General features: G+C 43.7%; 1 protein-coding gene across 1 annotated transcript; it reads left to right on the forward strand.

Moving 5' to 3' along the window:
- The first annotated feature begins 9,928 nt into the window (after nucleotides 1-9,928).
- Nucleotides 9,929-18,544, forward strand: LOC147018238 (dynein light chain LC6, flagellar outer arm-like). Its single transcript, XM_085897749.1, has 3 exons — nucleotides 9,929-10,227; nucleotides 17,111-17,251; nucleotides 17,936-18,544. Exons 2-3 carry the CDS (start codon nucleotides 17,117-17,119, stop codon nucleotides 18,071-18,073), a joined length of 273 nt encoding a protein of 90 aa, XP_085753875.1. The 5' UTR covers nucleotides 9,929-10,227; nucleotides 17,111-17,116; the 3' UTR covers nucleotides 18,074-18,544.
- Nucleotides 18,545-19,075: the final 531 nt, after the last annotated feature.

Here is a 19,075-nt window from a genome sequence, read left to right on the forward strand (position 1 = left end):
ACTGTGACGGGTCATTTTATAATCTCTCCATAGCACCTAAGCCTTTGTAGCTACATGAAAGGTGATATTGAATGATCCTCAACCCCATTCCTTAGGCTTGGTGGGTGTTGGGAAGTGTTTCAGGCCCCCACAAAATACATACTGGGCAACGCCAGGTACCCCTGTTAGTTCCCTATAACTTTTCCCAATTCCCAACCACCACCTTCACGACAAAATTTCCAATTCACATTTACTACAAACAAGGAAAGTACATGTTTATAACTCGGGCAAACAAGCTTCAGTCATTTAGACTGATAAGGGAAAACCTTTTTCTGATCACATAAAAAAGGCTGTTTTTATGGACCATTTTTGCTAAACAGAGTGGTGCCAAGCAAATAACAGGCACTGAAACCACAATTGCAACAGAGCAAACTGGAGAATTCAGAGAACACATTACCCCATGCTGTCTTGAGAAACAAGGACATGGGCAAGGTCTACGAGTGGCAGTTTGGTCGTAATGACTTACTATTTTGTTCAATTACTGCTGAAAAGGAAGGGTTTTGAAAGTGCCAAAAAGCGATTTGTGTTCTGCAGTGTTAAAGTATATAATTAAATGGAAATAAAATAAAGATTTTAAAGGTCGTATGAAAAATCAAATTCCGGAAGTTTAGATAATAAATCATAATCTTTTAAAACTGCTCGAGCCCCCCTATCACTAAACAGTATTTTATTAGGTCGAATTAAGTATCTGTGTGTTGGAGTAAATGCTTGCTTTATTTTTTGGCTCTGACTTTCATTTTGTTTTCGACCGGGCGTAGTGGCGTGTGCCTGTAATCCAGCTACTCAGAGGCTTGGGTTGGAGGATCGCTTGAGGACGGGAGCTCTGTGCTGGGCCATGCTATGAGAGGGTGTAGGGCAGCCCGGAATCATGGCGAAACCCAATCCTTATCCCTGTGTCGTAAGAGGCGACCAGGGTTGCGTCAGGAAGGGCATCCGGCATAAAACCTGTGCCAAATCAGTATGCGGATCATAACGGATGATCCGCTGTGGAGACCCCTAACGGGAGCAGCCGAAAGACGAACAACAACTTTCATTTTGTTTTCATTAGTTGAGGATTATGGTCATCTATTTATTGTATGTTTGACTTGGGAATTGTGTTTGAAACACGAATAATGATAGTTGAGAGTTTCAACCTTGAATGTGTCAAAATTTCAAGTGGACAAATGACATTATGAGAGCACCAAAACAACTATTGTACTTCACAAGCCGGGAGGCGACGATGGTTCGCGGGCATTATTGAGGAAGCCCTCCCATAAAAACCTATCTCTTCTGTCAAAATTGACCAAATCAAATCGGATTTTTTTATATGTTGTACTTATGGACATTACGCACAACTTCTGGGAAATGAAATTGCGAGAATAAATAAATAAAAAGTTCAAGTGGGCGTGGGACGCCCCTCATACAAAAATACACAACTAGACCATGATATCGAGCTTGTGTCCTTTCATCAAGATCGCATCAAACGTCACGGAGCTATGCTCTGGAGAGAGTCACAAACAGACAGACAGACACAATGAAAATAGTGGTCACTGCTGGCGCCCGCAAACCAAAAATTCACAACCAGAGGCGCCACACTGGGAGTCGTCGAACTAGCTCAACAACGGGTCCCCGTAAATACCATATTATAAATATTGTAACCTCATGTAACCATGCTCTGTGATGGTTGCATTATTTAATTAGTCTCAAATTAAATTATTTTGTGTGCACATATATCTTTACAATGTAATTCGAGCTTGTTTCCCCAAAAAAGTAATTTACTCATTTTAATTTATGAAAAATGCAATCCCTGGCGTTCCGACTCCAGACATACAAAACACACACATGTATCTCCATTGTACTGTGATGATGATTGCCTTTCTGCCACCAGCCCATGGATTCTCCGGCTCATTCAGTTTAATTTACAGACGGTTTGTGTCTATCACAGGTATATTTCCATTTATTTTATCTTCTTCTTCTTCGTCTTCTTTTTTTAACTGCCACAATTATTCCCACGAGCCAAACCCGTGCTCCATGCTAAGTTTATAAAGTGAGGGTTCGTTAGGACGTCAATATATCCAGTGTTCACAATGTGATTTATAGAATTTCTTTATATGCAGTACAATGTTTCTTATTACATTTTTTTGTATCAAATGCACCTTCTGAGTTGGTCAGCATATGCAGAAGAGGGTTTTACTTTGCAGACGCTGTTTTCTAGGAGTGGCATTACGCCTCTCAGCGGTGATGGTCTGTCGACGACAGACGTAGTGACGTCAGCGAATGACCAATGATGTCATGACGTCATTACGCCTCTCAGCGGTTTCGTCACACGTCACCATTGCAAATGAATGTAAAAATTAGAAAAGCGCCAAAAATTCCCAAACCTGTCCGTCTGGCGCGATCTCACATAGCCTATGCTGTATACTAAACCACCGAGCACCCGCATGCCGAAAGTGGCGACAATCCATCCTGCAGTTTTGGAGGAGATACGTCCACAAAATATGGCTTAGCGTATTAATATAATGTTCTTGTGGGGTTGACCAAGGAAAGTTTTTTTTTTTTTGGTCTAAGTCTTTCACGAACTGGCTGGCAAAGCCTGATTCTCAACCAAGGCATGAGGGCAGCAATTTGTAATTTGTTCAGGGTGCCAGGGATAGCTTGCCCACTCTTCATGAAGGACACCGTGGTATTTTTAACATCCATCAACCAATGCCAGCAGCCTATAGGCCTAGTTTCACATCCATCCGAAGGAATGCAGAAAAACATGGATGAATCACCTTGCCTGTGAAACACGGGGATGATATTTTATAGCTGGGCCAAGATTCTAACCCAGGATAGACGGCTTACAGGCGAGTGCATATACAGAACCTGGAGGTCATCCTGCCAGCCCCATTTCTATCTATTTTATAATTTCATAAAATGAGAAATGACCGAATTACAACAATACAGGAGCTAAACAACATAACATCATACAAATACCACAGAGTAGAAAAGGGCCACCAAATGTCACAAACAAATGCATAAAATAATAACCAAAGAATACCTGCAAAGAACGAGGCTGATCCTCCTCTCCAAAAAACAAAATCGAAGCCATAAACCAACTCACAATACCAGTACTCCAATACAGCTGCGGAATAAAAAACTGGCCACAATCAGAAATCAACAAACTAGGTATCAAAACAAGGAAACTCTTTACCATCCACAAAATGTTCCACAAAATCGTTGAGAATGTACCTCCCACAAAGAGGAGGTAGCGGCCTGATGGAGCTCAACCAAGTGCACAGAATGACAACTGTAGGATTTGCTGAATATGTGAAAAGTTCAACAGACTATCAAATCCAATTTGTATGTAAGCACGAACACAGCAAGCCAGGAAACGTACACCTAACTCAACGAGCAAAAAAATTCCAAAGAGAGGTGTGAGCAGATTTCACACATTAAACCGAAACACCAACAAACCCAGCCCCAATGAGGGCAAAAAAGTCTTTGCACTTCTTGCATGTGATAAGTATGGTGTCTATCCCAGAATAGTGTTACATATTCCTGATTATCATCAAAACTTGTCATGTATGAACAGTAAATGATGAATGCTAATGGTGGAATGTGGACACTACACAATGCAAAGTGTCAATCTCATATCAAGGGTGATGTGCATATCATAGAGCTGCACTCGTCTCAAAGAGGATGAAATATACTTTAAACAGCAAACCAGACAAATCAACACAGTCATCACTACACTGGCTCAAATCTGTGCACTTCAGGGCTGTTTTCAGGCACTTGCATTTTCCCCTGCAACCACAGCACAAGAGTTTGTGTGAAAACTGGCTCACCTGAGGAAGTGTTGTCCACAGTCACATACAGTCTTTGGGGTTGGTCCAGCCCCAATCTGCAGGAGATGGCATATTTGGGACAACCTCCAGCACTTGGCCCCACCAGTGTCCACCTTGTTGGACAGCTCTGTGAATGTGATGTATCAGAGCATCCTTGGTCGGAGGGATTTCCTCCATCCCTTGTCCTCTGAGGAACAACTCATAACATGCCTTGTTGTAGTCCTCCAAACTGCTTGTTTGGTCAGGTCAGGTCAAGTATGGCAGCATGCACCGGAGCAGCGCGTCGCTGTGTCCACTTTCAGCAGAAACTCCAGGGGCCTCTGGACATCCCTCAAGCAGATGCCTGGTCCATCCCCATCTCCTTGAGATGCCAACCAACCTGTTGCAACCACGAGGAACATGGTTGGCCTCCTCCACCCACAAGGCTCCCTTGCTGAGAGAATCTGGTGAGCAGGATCAACGTCAGGAAAACGAGCCACATGTCCATACAGCCGCAGCAAATGCTCACAGACTGTACAGGAAACAAATCTCATCGAAGTCTCTCAGCAAATGCTCGATGGACACAAAATCTAACCAGTGCAAGACAAGGATTCTCTGAAGAGACCTGGTATCGAAGGAGTTAAGTCTCCATCTCAGTTTCTTGGTCAGAATCCAAGTCTTACATCTGCAGAGTAAGACTGGAAACACCAAGTACTGAAAGACTCGGACATTCGTCCTGCATAGGTATTGACAGCACCGCACCTCATGATCCAGTGAATCCATGACTCCCAATGCCTGACCCAGACGTCTATTGAGCTCAGGTTCACAACATGCGGTGATAATGAATATCACTGCCAAGATAAGTGAATCTCTGTGACCTCAACATCCTCACTACAAACAGGAACAGACAAGGTCGCAGCATGCAATATGTCATTGAAAGCCTGGATCTCAGTTTTGAACCAGGAAACCCATAATCCCAGTGGCTCCAACTCCTCATTCATTGCCTGGAGGGGCCCCTATAAGGATTTCCAACATCTCCGCAAAGATGACAGCATCGTCTGCGAAATCAAGGTCAGAGATCTTGACATTCCCCACAGCTTGATCTCTCTGACATCTTCCCCAGACTCCAGTCCATACAAGTGCTGAAAAGTGTGGGAACCAGTGCGCACCCCCTGATGAACTCCTGTAACAACTGGAAATAAGTCAGAGATGGAAATACCACACCTCACAGCACTCTGAGTACCAGAGTATAGTTCATAAATCAGATTGATCAGTTTTGGTGGCAACCCACGATGACCGAAAATCCTCCAGAGGGCATCCTGATTCATTGAATTGAATGCTTTGTGGAGATGAACATGCAGTAGGCTGTGAACATCCCCCATTGAAACTCTCGCCTGCATTTGATGAGGACCCAAAGAGCAAGGACACGGTCAATCATTGTCTTCTTTTGTGTAAAGTCCGACTGTTCTGGGCACTGGTGCTCAAGCAGATGGTGGTGAACCCTCTCAAAAATCATTTGAGCAAAGTCCTTGCCCAGAACTGAGAGCAACGTCACCCCTTGGTAGTTGTTACAGTCCTGGCGATCACCCTTCCCTTTCTTGAGAGGGACAAGAAAGCTCCTCTTCTAGTCAGTTGGAATGATGCATGTGCTCCAAACAGAGCACAGAACTGCATGCAACAACATGAGTACAACATTTCCACCAGCCTTGAAGTTCATGGATGCCACAGATCTCAGGAGCTTTACCCCCTTCCAACTTGTTCATCACAGCCGGTGTTTCCACAAATGAAGGCGGTTCACTGTTGATGGGGGGGGGGGGGGGGTCAGCAATTGGGAGAGTAACACTGCTGACATCCAACTCAACAGCTGGTGGGTTAGTTAGCCTGATATAGCTGGTGGGTTAGCCAGGCCCAGCGGGCCTTCCCTTCAGACTCCACTGTGAAGAGCTCACCACCCTCTGGTCCAACTGCAGTACACTGAGCAACAGGTTGCAGTACTCTACAGTACTCCCCCTCCCCGCAATGCACATTCCTCTGTAAGCAGGGTGAGAATCACTTGACCACAGGTCACTTGACCTTTACCCCTTCACAGATTACTCGCACATATGACTCCTTGTCCACCCTCAGCGAACCCTCGCACATAGGCCTCGTTGATTGACCATCAACGAGTACATGGTCAATCTCCTTTGCCACACCACCAGCGTTGGAATACCAAGTCTAGCCATGTGTCTGTAGACGCTGACACAATGAACCAGCCACCCTAATTCCATGACTTCTTGCAAAGTACTATTCTGGTTTGCACTATTCTATTCTAGTACTATTCTGGTTTGGGTGTTGGTTGTGTTGGGTGTCCATATCCATACACCCTCCTTACATCAGGTCATATCAGATCTGTGTTTGCTTATCATACTAAAATACGCAGTTTGGTGTCTGTCTGTCTGACTGCAATACATTCGGTCGTTACTTATCCAATCTCAACTGGACTAAGTCACACGATGGAGATGTCCGGAATTCTCGTATCCAGATCTTCAACAAAATCCAATTGATTTGTTCTTGTCACACAACCTACCTGGTTGTGTGGTATGGCAACCATATGGATTAAACACAAAAAAATCAAAGCATTATATCTCTGAAACCGCTGATTGGAAAAATTTGAAACTTGGCACATCTCTTTGTATTCCCAATGGTAAATTAAGGGTTGTAAGGATGATTTCATTGGTGAAGTGGTAGACCAGCCATAAATGTTTTAATTAAAATCCTTGTTTACCATTGAGATTCACTGTGTATGTCCAGGCCGTAACATTTTTACTCATTGACCTTTTCTCATCAAATCTTTGACAAGCCTTTATTAAGAGATTGTGGAGAACACAAATGAATAAAATATACAATTTTTAGCTCACCTGGAACGTAGTTTCGGGGAGCTTATGGGATGGCATGTCGTCAGTGCGTCTGTCCGTCCGCAAGTATTTTCAACTTCTCTGAAACTACACATTCGGTTTTTATGAAACTTTACCACAACCTTCAACACCCTGTATGTACCAAAGTTTGTTCATGGCATTAAAGAAACAATCGGGCCCTGGATGTATGGGGGTTTCCCCCCAAAATAGGTATTTGCTTTCTTCTCAGAAACGATACACACAAGTCCGATTAAACTTGACTACAACCTTCATCACCCATGATGTACCAAAGTTTGTTCATGAAATTATAAAAATCGGGGTCAAAGGAGATGTAAGGGGGGTTTCCTCCCCCCAAAATATGTATATGCTTTTTTTTTCTCCGAAACTACACACACAATTTAGGTGAAACTTGACCCAAACCTTCATCACCCGTGTTTTACCAAGGTTTGTTTACGCCATTAAAAAAATTGAAGTCTAAGCAGATCTTCATAGGGGTTGCCCCCCACCCCCTCCCACCAAGAGGTATTTGCTTTCTTCTCAGAAACTACCACACAATTCTGATGAAACTTATCACCCGTGCTGTACCAAAGATTGTTCACAGTATTGTTATGTTTGTGGGCGAGATGGAGGAATTTCATAGGAAAGATAGGATTGTATAGAGTTGCTTGGTCCGTGGACATGTACGAGACATCTCGATGTAAATTAAGTAGGGAAACTGTGAGCTTAAGTGTTGCGTGTCACCACACGAGGGCTGGTTTTATGTTAATTAGCACCAAGCAACTCCATACAATCCTATCTTAAGGATAATTAGGGATTAAGGATAATTTTCCCCAATATGGAATTGCTCCCTGTGACCTTTTCCTATGTTTTTGTATTTCAGGACCGGCGATAAAGGGGATCACATCCTTAAAACAACTACCTAGCTGCCCACCTCCAGGGGTGACGGCTGGTGAACCACGCCCCTTGAGTTTGATGGGTTGATTGATTGATGGGTGTGACGTTAGTAAGAGGATGAAGAGCGCGTCTCTGGGAAGAGAACAGGGAAGCTGCCCATTGCAGGAGCAGAGTTAGGTTGGACAGACTCCCACGTGGAAGACAAGGAGTTGAGGCGAAGGCTCGGAGCGGGACAGAAGTGAGGGAGGCAGGATCGGCAGTCGAAAGAAGGGCATTACGGCTGGCTTCCCCTCGACGCAGTGAAGAAGACCGCACGATTCTTGTGTTCGTGCTGAGGTGAATTGGCTAGCGTGGAGGAGCAAGATGCTGGCCATCGACTGTTGGGCTGAATCATGTGGGACCAGTGCCAAAGCCTTGTGTTGAACCATCGGGGAAAGAGACGGCACCATTCTGCAAAGCAGCGGTGTCGGTGAGGAGGATTGATGCAAGAAGCTGCACTGCGGTCTCTGAGCCTTGGCGTTGAGTATCGCCACCCGAATTACCTCCCGTACATTTACCCACCCAGAGAGCGGCTGTGTGCCATTTTGGACGTATTTTCCCGCACAGTGACAAAGTGGTTTGGTGACTTTGAAGATACTGAAACTCACTTCTGGACCCCGAAGCTAAGTGCCGAAATAAAGGAGGGATTTTTCTTTGTTTTATTCTGTTCCCTTGTTTGTATTTACGTCTGTGTGGAGGCACTTGAAATTAGATTTAGGTTACCTCATGTCTTAATTTATTTCCATTATAACTGTTGATTTTCTGTTTATTAAATCATTATTTAAGTTGCTGGTGTCCGTGTATCTGTTGTGGGTTGGAGTACAACCCATGTGCCTCCGTCCTTTGCCGCTCTTTCCTTCCTGCGTGTGCTGTAATCTCCGAGAATCTCGGCTGTAAGCCTCCAAGAGAACTGTTTGGCCATCCGTCCAGGTAGGGGCACAAGCCAGTGCTGGACACGACAGTATAAACTAGAAGGGCACTCGGTAGAACGCATACCTCCACCACGTAATGCCTGATCCACGAGAACATGTTGGGCCCATTACATTTTTGAAACATCATGCTATGTATCGTTTTTGGCCCGATCTCTCAATGGTGAAGAATCACTTGCGAAATTAAATAATTATCGTATCCGGATCTTCACCAAAATCTAATGAATTCGTCATTGTCGAACACCCGACCTGTCCACAAAATTTCATTTTAATCCGTGCACAACTTTTTGAGATATCCTGTACACAAAGAAACAGACAGAGAGTGAAAACATAACCTCCTTCACCATTGGTGGTGGAGGTAAAAAGGTCGGGGACTTGGGGGGGGGCGTTGCCCCCCCAAAAACAATGTTATGGTTTTGGAAAACTTACCCCAGGGGGAGAGCATACGTTGATGGACCCTTAGGTGACCTGAGTAATTTCATTAGTCTTTGTATCGATACTCCTTGATCCCTTGTTAAAGGGCTGTTCTGGGGGGGGGGGGGGGGGCATGCATTGGCCAGACGGTATCTTTCCAGTGTAATGTCTCCCCCCTCTTCCTCTATTACTTTCAATCTCTCCTCCTTCACCCCCCCCAGTACCCCTTTATGAGTGCAGATTTTGATGCAGTCTATACACCTTCATTAAGGCATCATATATGAAGCTTGAAGCATATATGAAGGATTTTTCACGATGGCCCCACATCTAAAAATGGTCAGGAGTGTAATATGTACAAGTGTTCCGAGTTTGATACTTCAATGAAAAAAAGGCACGATTGTCGGACAAATCGACTGGACTCTGTAGGATACGGACAGTCCCAGATGAGACGCCATCAAGCCACTCGGAGTCCAGAGATAACAAATGGCAATGAAGGGAGAAATCGATTGAATTCAAACTGCGATTTGAATAAAACAAAACGTCCGGATAGAATGAAGAATGAGTGATTGACCCGTTCAGGGTTCGCACCGGGAGCACCGCCGAGTTTCTCACCCGGACCCCCAACACAGCATTGTTTGTACCTGTCAAGGTTCACGCGTTATTTCTAATCGCACGTGGGAAATTAAAACTTCGCACGAATCGCGCGCAATGTGGCAATGCATTCTGGGACGGAACAGATTGCCGGCGCAAAGAGCTGGAAATGTCGCAGCGATCTCGACCAATGACGGCTCGGCGTGGGCGAACCTCGACCAATCGGTGTCGAGTTCCCCGTTGCAGACGTGCGCGTCGCCTCGCGTCCAGACTCGCCCAACCCCGAATCCGCGTTTGTCGACAATCGCTTTCCCGCCCTCGGGTGCCGGTTCCTTGTAACTTTTACTTTCACCCTCCAACCGGTGCCGTCATTTCATCGCAATGATGAACAAACTGATGATAAACAAACGATCACACGGCGGATCCGTGCGAGGGTAATTTTATGATGGAGAGAGAGGGAGAGAGAGAGAAAGAGGGAGAGAGAAAGAGGGTCGGTTTGTGCGGCGCGGGTGCCCGAGTAAAGGGAGTGGTTGCACGAAGCGCACACCCACACGTGCTTATGATTGGCGACGCAGACGAGGAAGTGTCACTTTCCTGAAATCGTTCTTGAAGTTTACATGTGCTGTTGGAGAGTCGAGTCGGGTAAAGTAAACGTGCCTGTTGTTGTGCGTGTTGATTTTAAGTTTGTCGCCGGGTTTTCTGGTATTTCGTTTTTCGCTCCATAGATTAACCAGCGCTCCTTCAATAAATTTAATGGATTTATCATTCCTGCTTTGGAACGGTGTAGGTTTCTATTTTTCCATCCGAATTCGGGGTACTCGCGGAAAGGGAAGTAGAGGGTGTGACTGCAGATTGAAGGCCATCTATTTATTACGTACTCGTGTTGGGAAGGCTACATTGCGCAAAGTTTTGGAGAAGGAAGGGATATTTAATAATGTTGAAACTTCCACCATGCTTTATTTGTGTGCATCACAGTTGGCCGATATTATAAGTGCAGGTGTGTGTTCACCTCCGAGAGGCCGTAATGACGATGCACTTGTTGAAAAGGCTTGAGATTACAACTGCTTCAGTAGTGGAATTATTGCACTCTTTGTCAGCTGCAATCATCGGCTCGATTTGAGTGTAACGAGCATTTGTGATGTTTCCCTGGGTTACAACCACCGAGTTGAGAATGTCTCGAGGTTGGTTGATTGACCTGGTGAAATGCGTACAAACATTGCAAGATTATTTTGTCATTGTAAGATAAGTTAACCATCGTACGTGAAGCACCTTGGCCACCCTGCAGAGGTTCGACAGGTTTCCTCGATACCTTTGGTCCATGTGATTATCGTGACTTCGATAAGATGATTTTATCTAATGTAAGGATATGATGGCTACTTTGGGGCCGTGAGCCTCATGTCTGTCAAGGGTCAAGAAAAGAGCTGAATGACGGACAACTTAATAGCACAACACTGAATCAGACTGGATAAAGATGGTAAGATTGTTAAACCACAGGTGAGGACAAATCGGAGGGGTTCTATTCCGAGGCAATGCATCACTTCTGCATGCACAACTGTGGCCACTGATGTGGTGCCCCCTGTAGGTGGTGCCAGGATCGAAATTAGTAATTTGTTCAGAGTGTGCTAATAACTTTCTGACTCTTCATTGAAACATCAATAGTCTTCAACATCCATCAAGCGAATGTGAGGGTTGCAGCTTTTTCTTCCTGAACAATTAACCTATTATCCCCATGCTTAAAACAACCAAAAAAATACAAAAAAAAAACAAAAGATGTGATCTGTTCCACCTTCCAAACGGTTGTGCAGAAATTCACCAAACTTGGTAGTTTTGATGACAGACAGACAGATGAAACCCTCATGTGAACGAACCGAGTAAGCGGACCACCTCTCATCCGAGGCACTTTTTCTTCAGTCCCTTCAGAAATTCCTATCTATTTAGTACATTGACTGATCGGCTAAGGGGACCACCCCTGGTTCGGGCCAAGGACCACCATATTTCCAGCCCCTTGAAGCAGATTTGAACTCTCAAGCGGACCAGTGTCAATTAGGTGCGGACATTGTTCCCTTGAGTAATCCGAGCATATACAAAGCTCTTTGGCTGGGCAAGCGTGACTCGTTGCAAATTAACCATTCCAAAAAGACATTCTCCAGATGATCGCAAGATCGTGAAATGAAATCGGAAACAATTACTCTTTACCCAATGAAATCGTGGGATTTTGGATCAGAATTTCAGTCACCAATAGGAAACCCGCCTCAGCTCCTTAAGTTCCGTGCTCCATGCTCAGATTGTCACAGATTTCCCTTCACTTCTTTCCACGACTGCCATGGCTCAAAAAACTCCCAACAAAGAGTTGACGCTGGATGAGAAGGTCAAGATCATACAGAGTGACAAAATCAAATCTCAGCGTAACCTCACAGTTGAGTACGGTGTCAGCAAGTCACAGGTTCAGCGCATCTTGAAGAGAAAAGCCGAAATCATGACAGTATACGAAGAAAATGCTCCAAGCAGAAAGAAACGCTTTAAAGTTCAAGAAAAGCAGAAGCTCGACGAAATGACGTGGTCGTGGTTCAGTCGCGTTCGAGCATTGAATTGTGCTGTTAGCGGTCCGATGATAAAAGAGCACGCCATGGAGTTCATACGGTTGCTTGAAGTTCCCGAGGTAGATTTCACGGCATCCAACGGTTGGCTTTCCCGATTTGAAGCGCGCCACAACATTAACTCTGCCAAAATTCCTGGGGAATCTGCCTCTGTTCCTCAAGAAGCAGTCGACAACTGGACCAAGCGCGTACCGACGATAATCGTACGTTACGACCCCAAAGACATCTTCAATCTCGACGAGAGTAGGATGTTTTACCGCTCGATGCCAGACAGAACGCTCCGTGTTAAAGGGACAGAGTGTAAAGGCGGGAAGCAATCGAAGGAACGTTTGACTGCTGCTTTCCTCGTCAACATGGTCGGTGAATTCCAGAAAATGCTCATCATCGGGAAATCTGCCACGCCTCGTTGTTTCCGCAATCTCGACAAGCATAGTCTCCCGGTCATCTGGGGATCGAACAAGAAGGCCTGGATGACGTCAGGTCTCTTCAAGGAGTGGATGCAACTGTTCAACGAGAAAATGCAACGGCAGCAAAAAAATGTCATCATCTTCCTGGACAATGCAACGTGCTACCCCACCCTCGAGCTCTCGAATGTGGAGTTTGTGTTCTTTCCCCCCGAATACGACTTCGCGTCTCCAACCTCTCGACCGAGGGATAATTCGCGCGATTAAAGCAACGTATAGAAAACAACTCGTACGGACTGTCCTCGCTAAAATGGACCGCTGTCAGCTAGGTGACACCGAGAAAGATTTAAAAAAGTGCGTCACTGTCTACGATGTCTGCATGTGGATAGGACAGGCCACAGCACAAGTCAGAGAATCCACCGTGAAGTCTTGTTTCGTTCGGTGTGGTTTCGGCGACGACGTGGTTGAGGGCGATGACTATGACGAAGACGATATCCCACTCGCCGATCTGCTGAAAATAATGCAAGAAAATTATGGTTTGACGACGGACATGGTTGATGACTACATTAACTGCGACGCAGACGTTCCCACGAAATGCGAGAATGAAATGAATCAAGTCCATGATGACGTGGTGGCTGAGTTTATCACTGACAACAGTGACGCTGATAACGACGACATTGATGACGACATGCAGGAGCCAACGATTACCACGCGAGAAATAATGGACTGTTTGGCGAAAACAAGGCAGTATCTTCTGTCCAAGAAGCTCGGACATTTACTGGACACCGTCAACGAACTCCAGAATGGTACCGCTGAATCTACCGCGTCATCCGTGAGGCAGCGCACCCTGGACTCTTTTTCAACGTTGCACAATAATAATCAAAATTACTGTTTCTGTGAATAATCCAAAAGACTTACTGTTTCTGTCTGTCTGTTTCTGTGAATAAAGTACAGTACGTGAATGTGAAATATGTGAAATCCTGTACAAACAGTTGTTCCACTTAAAGCCCCTGTCACACCTTGACGATTTAGCCAGCGTATGGCAACGTATCAAAATTTATCCAAAACGCTGGCGTACGCTGAACTATTTTTTTTCAGTTTTGGGCGTATAATAGTGTATTCATAACGAGTTGGACGTATGCATAACATATTAGTAACGTACACAGAACGTTTCGATAACTTATAGATAACTTGTACCAACGAATGCTTAGCGTGTTGTCGGCGTTCACAACTTATGCTCAACGAAAGTCTAACTTATGCATAGCGCGGCAGCGTATCGCCGACGATCACGTGGCGTAGCCTATTAAAAGGCTGCCGCTCGACGATTCAAATCATAACCGCACTGGACATTGAAGTGTCAACATCACTGTCATGCCGAAGAAAACTTCGAAGAACTCCTCGTTACGGAGTTCCACCATGAGCTGGTCATACATGCCAAACTGCCGTCGCCTCCCGATCCATGGTCTCACCCAGTTCCTTCTCCTCCGTTCACCTCTTCTTCTCCTGGCTCTATTGGCACGCAACTGGTACAGTGTCAAATCGATGAGGTCATGATGTTGGAGGACAGCTAGTAGGTATTCTCTTCTCAGCCTTGCCGGATCGTCCATCTCTCGGATGACATGGACATCTGCTCACCATGGAGTCTGGAACACTGACGGGTTCCTCCTGTGAAACCTATTTTTATATACCAATTCCCTTAAACGCTGCCAATACGCCATTATATGGTAGCTGTAAGTTAGAAACACATTCAGTAAGTTCTGTGGTCGTCCGGAAGACGTCAAATACGTCTACATACGTCAATATGCGTTGGAGATATGTTACACATAGGTTCAAAGCATGTTACTCACAGGTTAGAAATAAGTTTGGGGTACGCTAGACATTACCTCGACGTATTTCGACTTATGAGTAACTTACAAGTAATGTGTGTCGACGTGTGTCAATGATCGCATAACGTGCCAACAACTTATGGCCAGCGTATGCGGAACGTGAATCATACGCAGAGCACGTCGACAAATTTTGTGCATGCACAAAATTTGTCGACGAGCTTGGCGTACTACGACATATTTCAGCGTGCTCTTAACGTATACAAAACTTACCCATAAAGTATTTGACGTGTGCCAGCGTTTTCGCCAAATTTTTCGTACGTCGGCATACGCTGGCTAAAACATCAAGGTGTGACAGCGGCTTAACTTATTCAATTTAGGAATTAAATGTATAAAGGAAGTTGTACATCTTTACCTGAAGACCTACCTAAATGGTGAAACCGGCTAAGGGGACCACCCCTCAAGCGGACCACTTTTGGCCAAGTCCCTTGGTTTGGTCCAAATGAGGGGTTCTACTGTATATCACTTTTAGACCCGCTCCCTGGGGCAGGGTGAAAAGGTCAAATTTCAATAAATAAATTAAAACTGGTAAACCAGTAATCCCGGGCTTCAAGGCGTGCCTCCATTTTAACAAATTTCAACACCATCACCCTGTCACATGATATGGGTTTTCCGAGTTAGAAAGTTAGTTCAAGTCTGCAATGTGGCCCAGCTACGGGGTCCCTCATGTTATCTCAATGAAGGATTGAAAAGCCCATAGCAATACATGATAGAGAAAGAAACTTCACATTGGACAAATCGAGGCTGGACAAATTTTCAAGTCCTCAAAAAAGTCCAATAACTCCACATTTGCATATTAATGTAAATGGCGAACTTGTAGAACGTTAAAATATCTTCCAGAATTTGTGGTCACTTTTTGTCTATCTTCTTTGGTTTTCATTTTACGACATGTCAAAAATGGGTGATTTTCAACTTTGGGGGGCTCTGAGGCCTCACTGGGGTAAAATACAGACATAGTGTAAACATATTTGGAATCCCCTCTTCAAGGCCTATCAGAATCTGTCATTAAATTTTTTCAACTCTCATTTGCATATTTGGCATATTTAATGAGGCGAATCGGCATCATTTTAATCATATAAATTATGCAACGATTTTGACGAAATTAACAACTTAACATTCCAATGGAACCTCGCAAATGTGTGCAAAAGTTTGAGGCTGTTGTATTACCCCTTCTGGAGAAGATGTTTTTAGGTTTTGGAGAAAATCCAATATGGCCGCCAGACCACGTGACCTACGTCATCAAAATTTTCAAAGTATAAACTTCAGGTGGAGAGTTATTAAATGGATAAGTTTCATTGAATTTCATCCAAGCGTTGTTTTTATTTTATGACATTTCAAAAATGGGTCATTTTCAACTTTGGGGGGCGCTGGGGGCTCACTGGGGTCAAATACAGACATAGTATAAATATATTGGGAGTCCCCTGTTTATGTGCTATCTAAATTTGTCATTAAATTTTTTCAACTCTCATTTGCATATTTTGCATATTTAATGAGGCGAATCGGCATCATTTTAAATCATATTAATTATGTAACGATTTCGACCAAATTAACAAATTCACATTAACATCGAACTTAGCAAATGTGTGCAAAAGATTGAGGCTGTCAGATTATCCCTTCTGGAGAAGATGTTTTTAGGTTTTGGATAAAATCCAATATGGCCGCCAGACCACGTGACCTACGTCATCAAAATTTTTAAAGTATAAACTTCAGGTGGAGAGTAATTAAATTGATAAGTTTCATTGAATTTACTCCAAGCGTTGTTTTCATTTTATGACATTTCAAAAATGGGTCATTTTCAACTTTGGGGGGCGCTGGGGGCTCACTGGGGTCAAATACAGACATCGTATAAATATATTGGGAGTCCCCTGTTTATGTACTATCTAAATCTGTCATTAAATTTTTTCAACTCTCATTTGCATATTTTGCATATTTAATGAGGCGAATCGGCATCATTTAAAATCATATAAATTAAATAACGATTTCTACCAAATTAACAACTTTACATTCCCAAGCAACTTAGCAAATGTGTGCAAAAGATTGAGGCTGTCTGATTATCCCTTCTGGAGAAGAAGATGTTTTTAGGTTTTGGATAAAATCCAATATGGCCGCCATACCACGTGACCTACGTCATCAAATGTTTCATAGTATAAACTTCAGGTGGTGAGTAATAATCCTGTTAAGTTTCGTTGAATTTCATCCGACAGTTTTCCCTCCAGATCCGCCACAAAATCGGTCAGTAGAACATAAAAACGCCGTTAATAATAATACTAACGAATTCAATAGGGCTTCAGCACTTGCTTGAAGCCCTAATAAATACAATTACCGCCACATTTTAAATGAAGCTCTGTATGTCATCAACAATCGAGGACATGAAACATGTAACGATTTTTTTTTTAATCTGACAATAACAGTTAATGCCCTTGGGAGTGGGGACTTGGTGTCACAGGGGCCAAAACAGAATTATTTTTTTTTAAATTGTGACAAAATCTGACGTTATTCACGGTGGAACCTGATGGCATATTTTTCAACTTTGCTTTAGGTGAGCTTGCAATGACATGTCCTCAACTTAACTCTCGTTGCTGATTGTTGCCAAATGCTTCTCCTTGGACCTTTCACTTCATGACCTTGTCTGAATGCACAGATTTCCATGATGACGGAGCAAAAGCCAGTGATAAAGAATGCAGACATGCCTGATGACATGCAGGAGGATGCTGTCAGCTTTGCCAAGCAAGCCCTGGATAAGTTCAACATTGAAAAGGACATCGCCTCGTTCATTAAAAAGGTATCGGAGCAGCGCTTGTGTCAGTGAGGTGGCTTTGGGTGACATACTGGTGATGTTTACAAGGGTACAAGATTGATATAGCCTCATATGTAAAATTTAATATTGTTAGGTAGCAACTTGTGATGCTGCAAACGATGTAAGTGAACCTCTTGGAGATGATGATTCGTCAGTTGGGTAACACACTCCCTTTCATTTTGTAAAAAAAAAAACTTTCACTTCATGAAAATCAGAATGAGGTGGTCATACAGACAAACTGGCAGCCCTGCCCAAATGTAATGAAATTAGAAATTTGGTTTTGGCTCATTCATCATGACGTGGCTAAAGTGGTCATCTTGAATACTCCTGGATGCAGCACCTTCTGGCAATGGAGTGACGAGTAATTGACACCAAGCCAAATACCTTTGGCCATCACAATCGGGTCATCATGAGGCCTTGACTTATTGGACTCCATCATGCATCTTTTGAGAAATGAGAGTGTGGATGCGTGCTTGTTCAATCTTCATTATGCTCGTTATGATTAAAACGTTGGGCCTGAATTTTGGCAAGATATTAGTTGAGCTGTGCGTTTTGCTTCCTTCAAACCATTGCTTGAGCTGTTGATTTTTTATATTTTAGAAGTGGAAAAGCTGAGGTGTGTAGTGCTGCTGTTGTGGTTGGTGGTTGATGTAATGTTTCACGTTGCAGGAGTTCGACAAGAAATACAACCCGACTTGGCACTGTGTCGTCGGTCGCAACTTCGGCAGTTACGTGACCCACGAATCAAAACATTTCATTTATTTCTATCTGGGCCAGGTCGCCATCTTGCTCTTCAAGTCCGGCTAACTTCAGCATGATGGAGTTCAAGAGCGATTAAATGAGGTGTGTGTGCATGTTGAATTGATTTGCATGTACCAGAACTTACACAGTTCTTTGGTGTCCACTTGCTTTATGTGACTTCCAAGTGGAGGATACTTGTCCTGGAAAATTCCAATCATGTTAATAAAATAAATTCTATATTTGATGCCATTGTGTGACAAATATACAGAATATGAATCCCATTGCCTTTCATCCTATAGGGCTGACAACCAACATTTTGCATTTGTGGCCCACTGTAAATTAATGACCATGAACCTGTTCAATTGAATTGCCTCATTTGCCATTCTACTTAAATATTTATCTTGGTTAATATGACTACACCACAAGTGCACTCTTGGTACATGTGAATGGAACTCAATTTTTGCCTGTATTCCATTATATTATATTTTCCATGAACATCGCCCTCAGTACGAAATAAATTCCTCTTTCACAGTTGAAGCCTGGCTCATTTATATGACATTTCACAATCACTATTACAATACCACATATATTGCTTTATTTATTCTCACCAAATATGTACTGGTGAGGTTAAATGATTCTCCTGTCCATCTTCACCAAGCTTTCCACATAACCAAAATGTATGAGTTTAGCAATTATATTGAGACCGACTTATGAGCTCTAACATCAGCAGCTCCTGGGAATGATTCAACAAAGACTTGCTATCGCACCGAGCCGTCCAATTTTGTACACAACTGTCCTTTTGAAGCAGAGCAACTCACCTTCACAACATGACAGGTCAAATCAACCAAGGGAAGCACAAGGTTTGTTCTGAAGGTCATGCAACAAACCAGCTTCACGGATAATCTGAACCAAGCTTGTGTTGCTCTGGCATCATAACTTGCCTGTGGAATCAATGGAGGAGCTTGGACAGATGTTGTACTTGCAGGACAAGAACACCAGGAGACACACTTAACACGAATTAGAAGGACAGGGCACAATGGATGAATCAACAGAGTATAAAAGCAATAT

This window comes from Eptatretus burgeri, chromosome 10, assembly GCF_056783735.1.
Source record: "Eptatretus burgeri isolate ZD-2024b chromosome 10, Ebu_testis_v1, whole genome shotgun sequence".
Lineage (NCBI taxonomy): Eukaryota > Metazoa > Chordata > Myxini > Myxiniformes > Myxinidae > Eptatretus > Eptatretus burgeri.

Excerpts from the sequence above, each read along its gene's own strand:
- LOC147018238 (XM_085897749.1), top strand. The coding sequence starts at position 17,117 with ATGATGACGGAGCAAAAGCCAGTGATAAAGAATGCAGACATGCCTGAT. Across the intron at positions 17,252-17,935 it reads TCGCCTCGTTCATTAAAAAG|GAGTTCGACAAGAAATACAA; the intron begins GTATCGGAGCAG and ends TTCACGTTGCAG.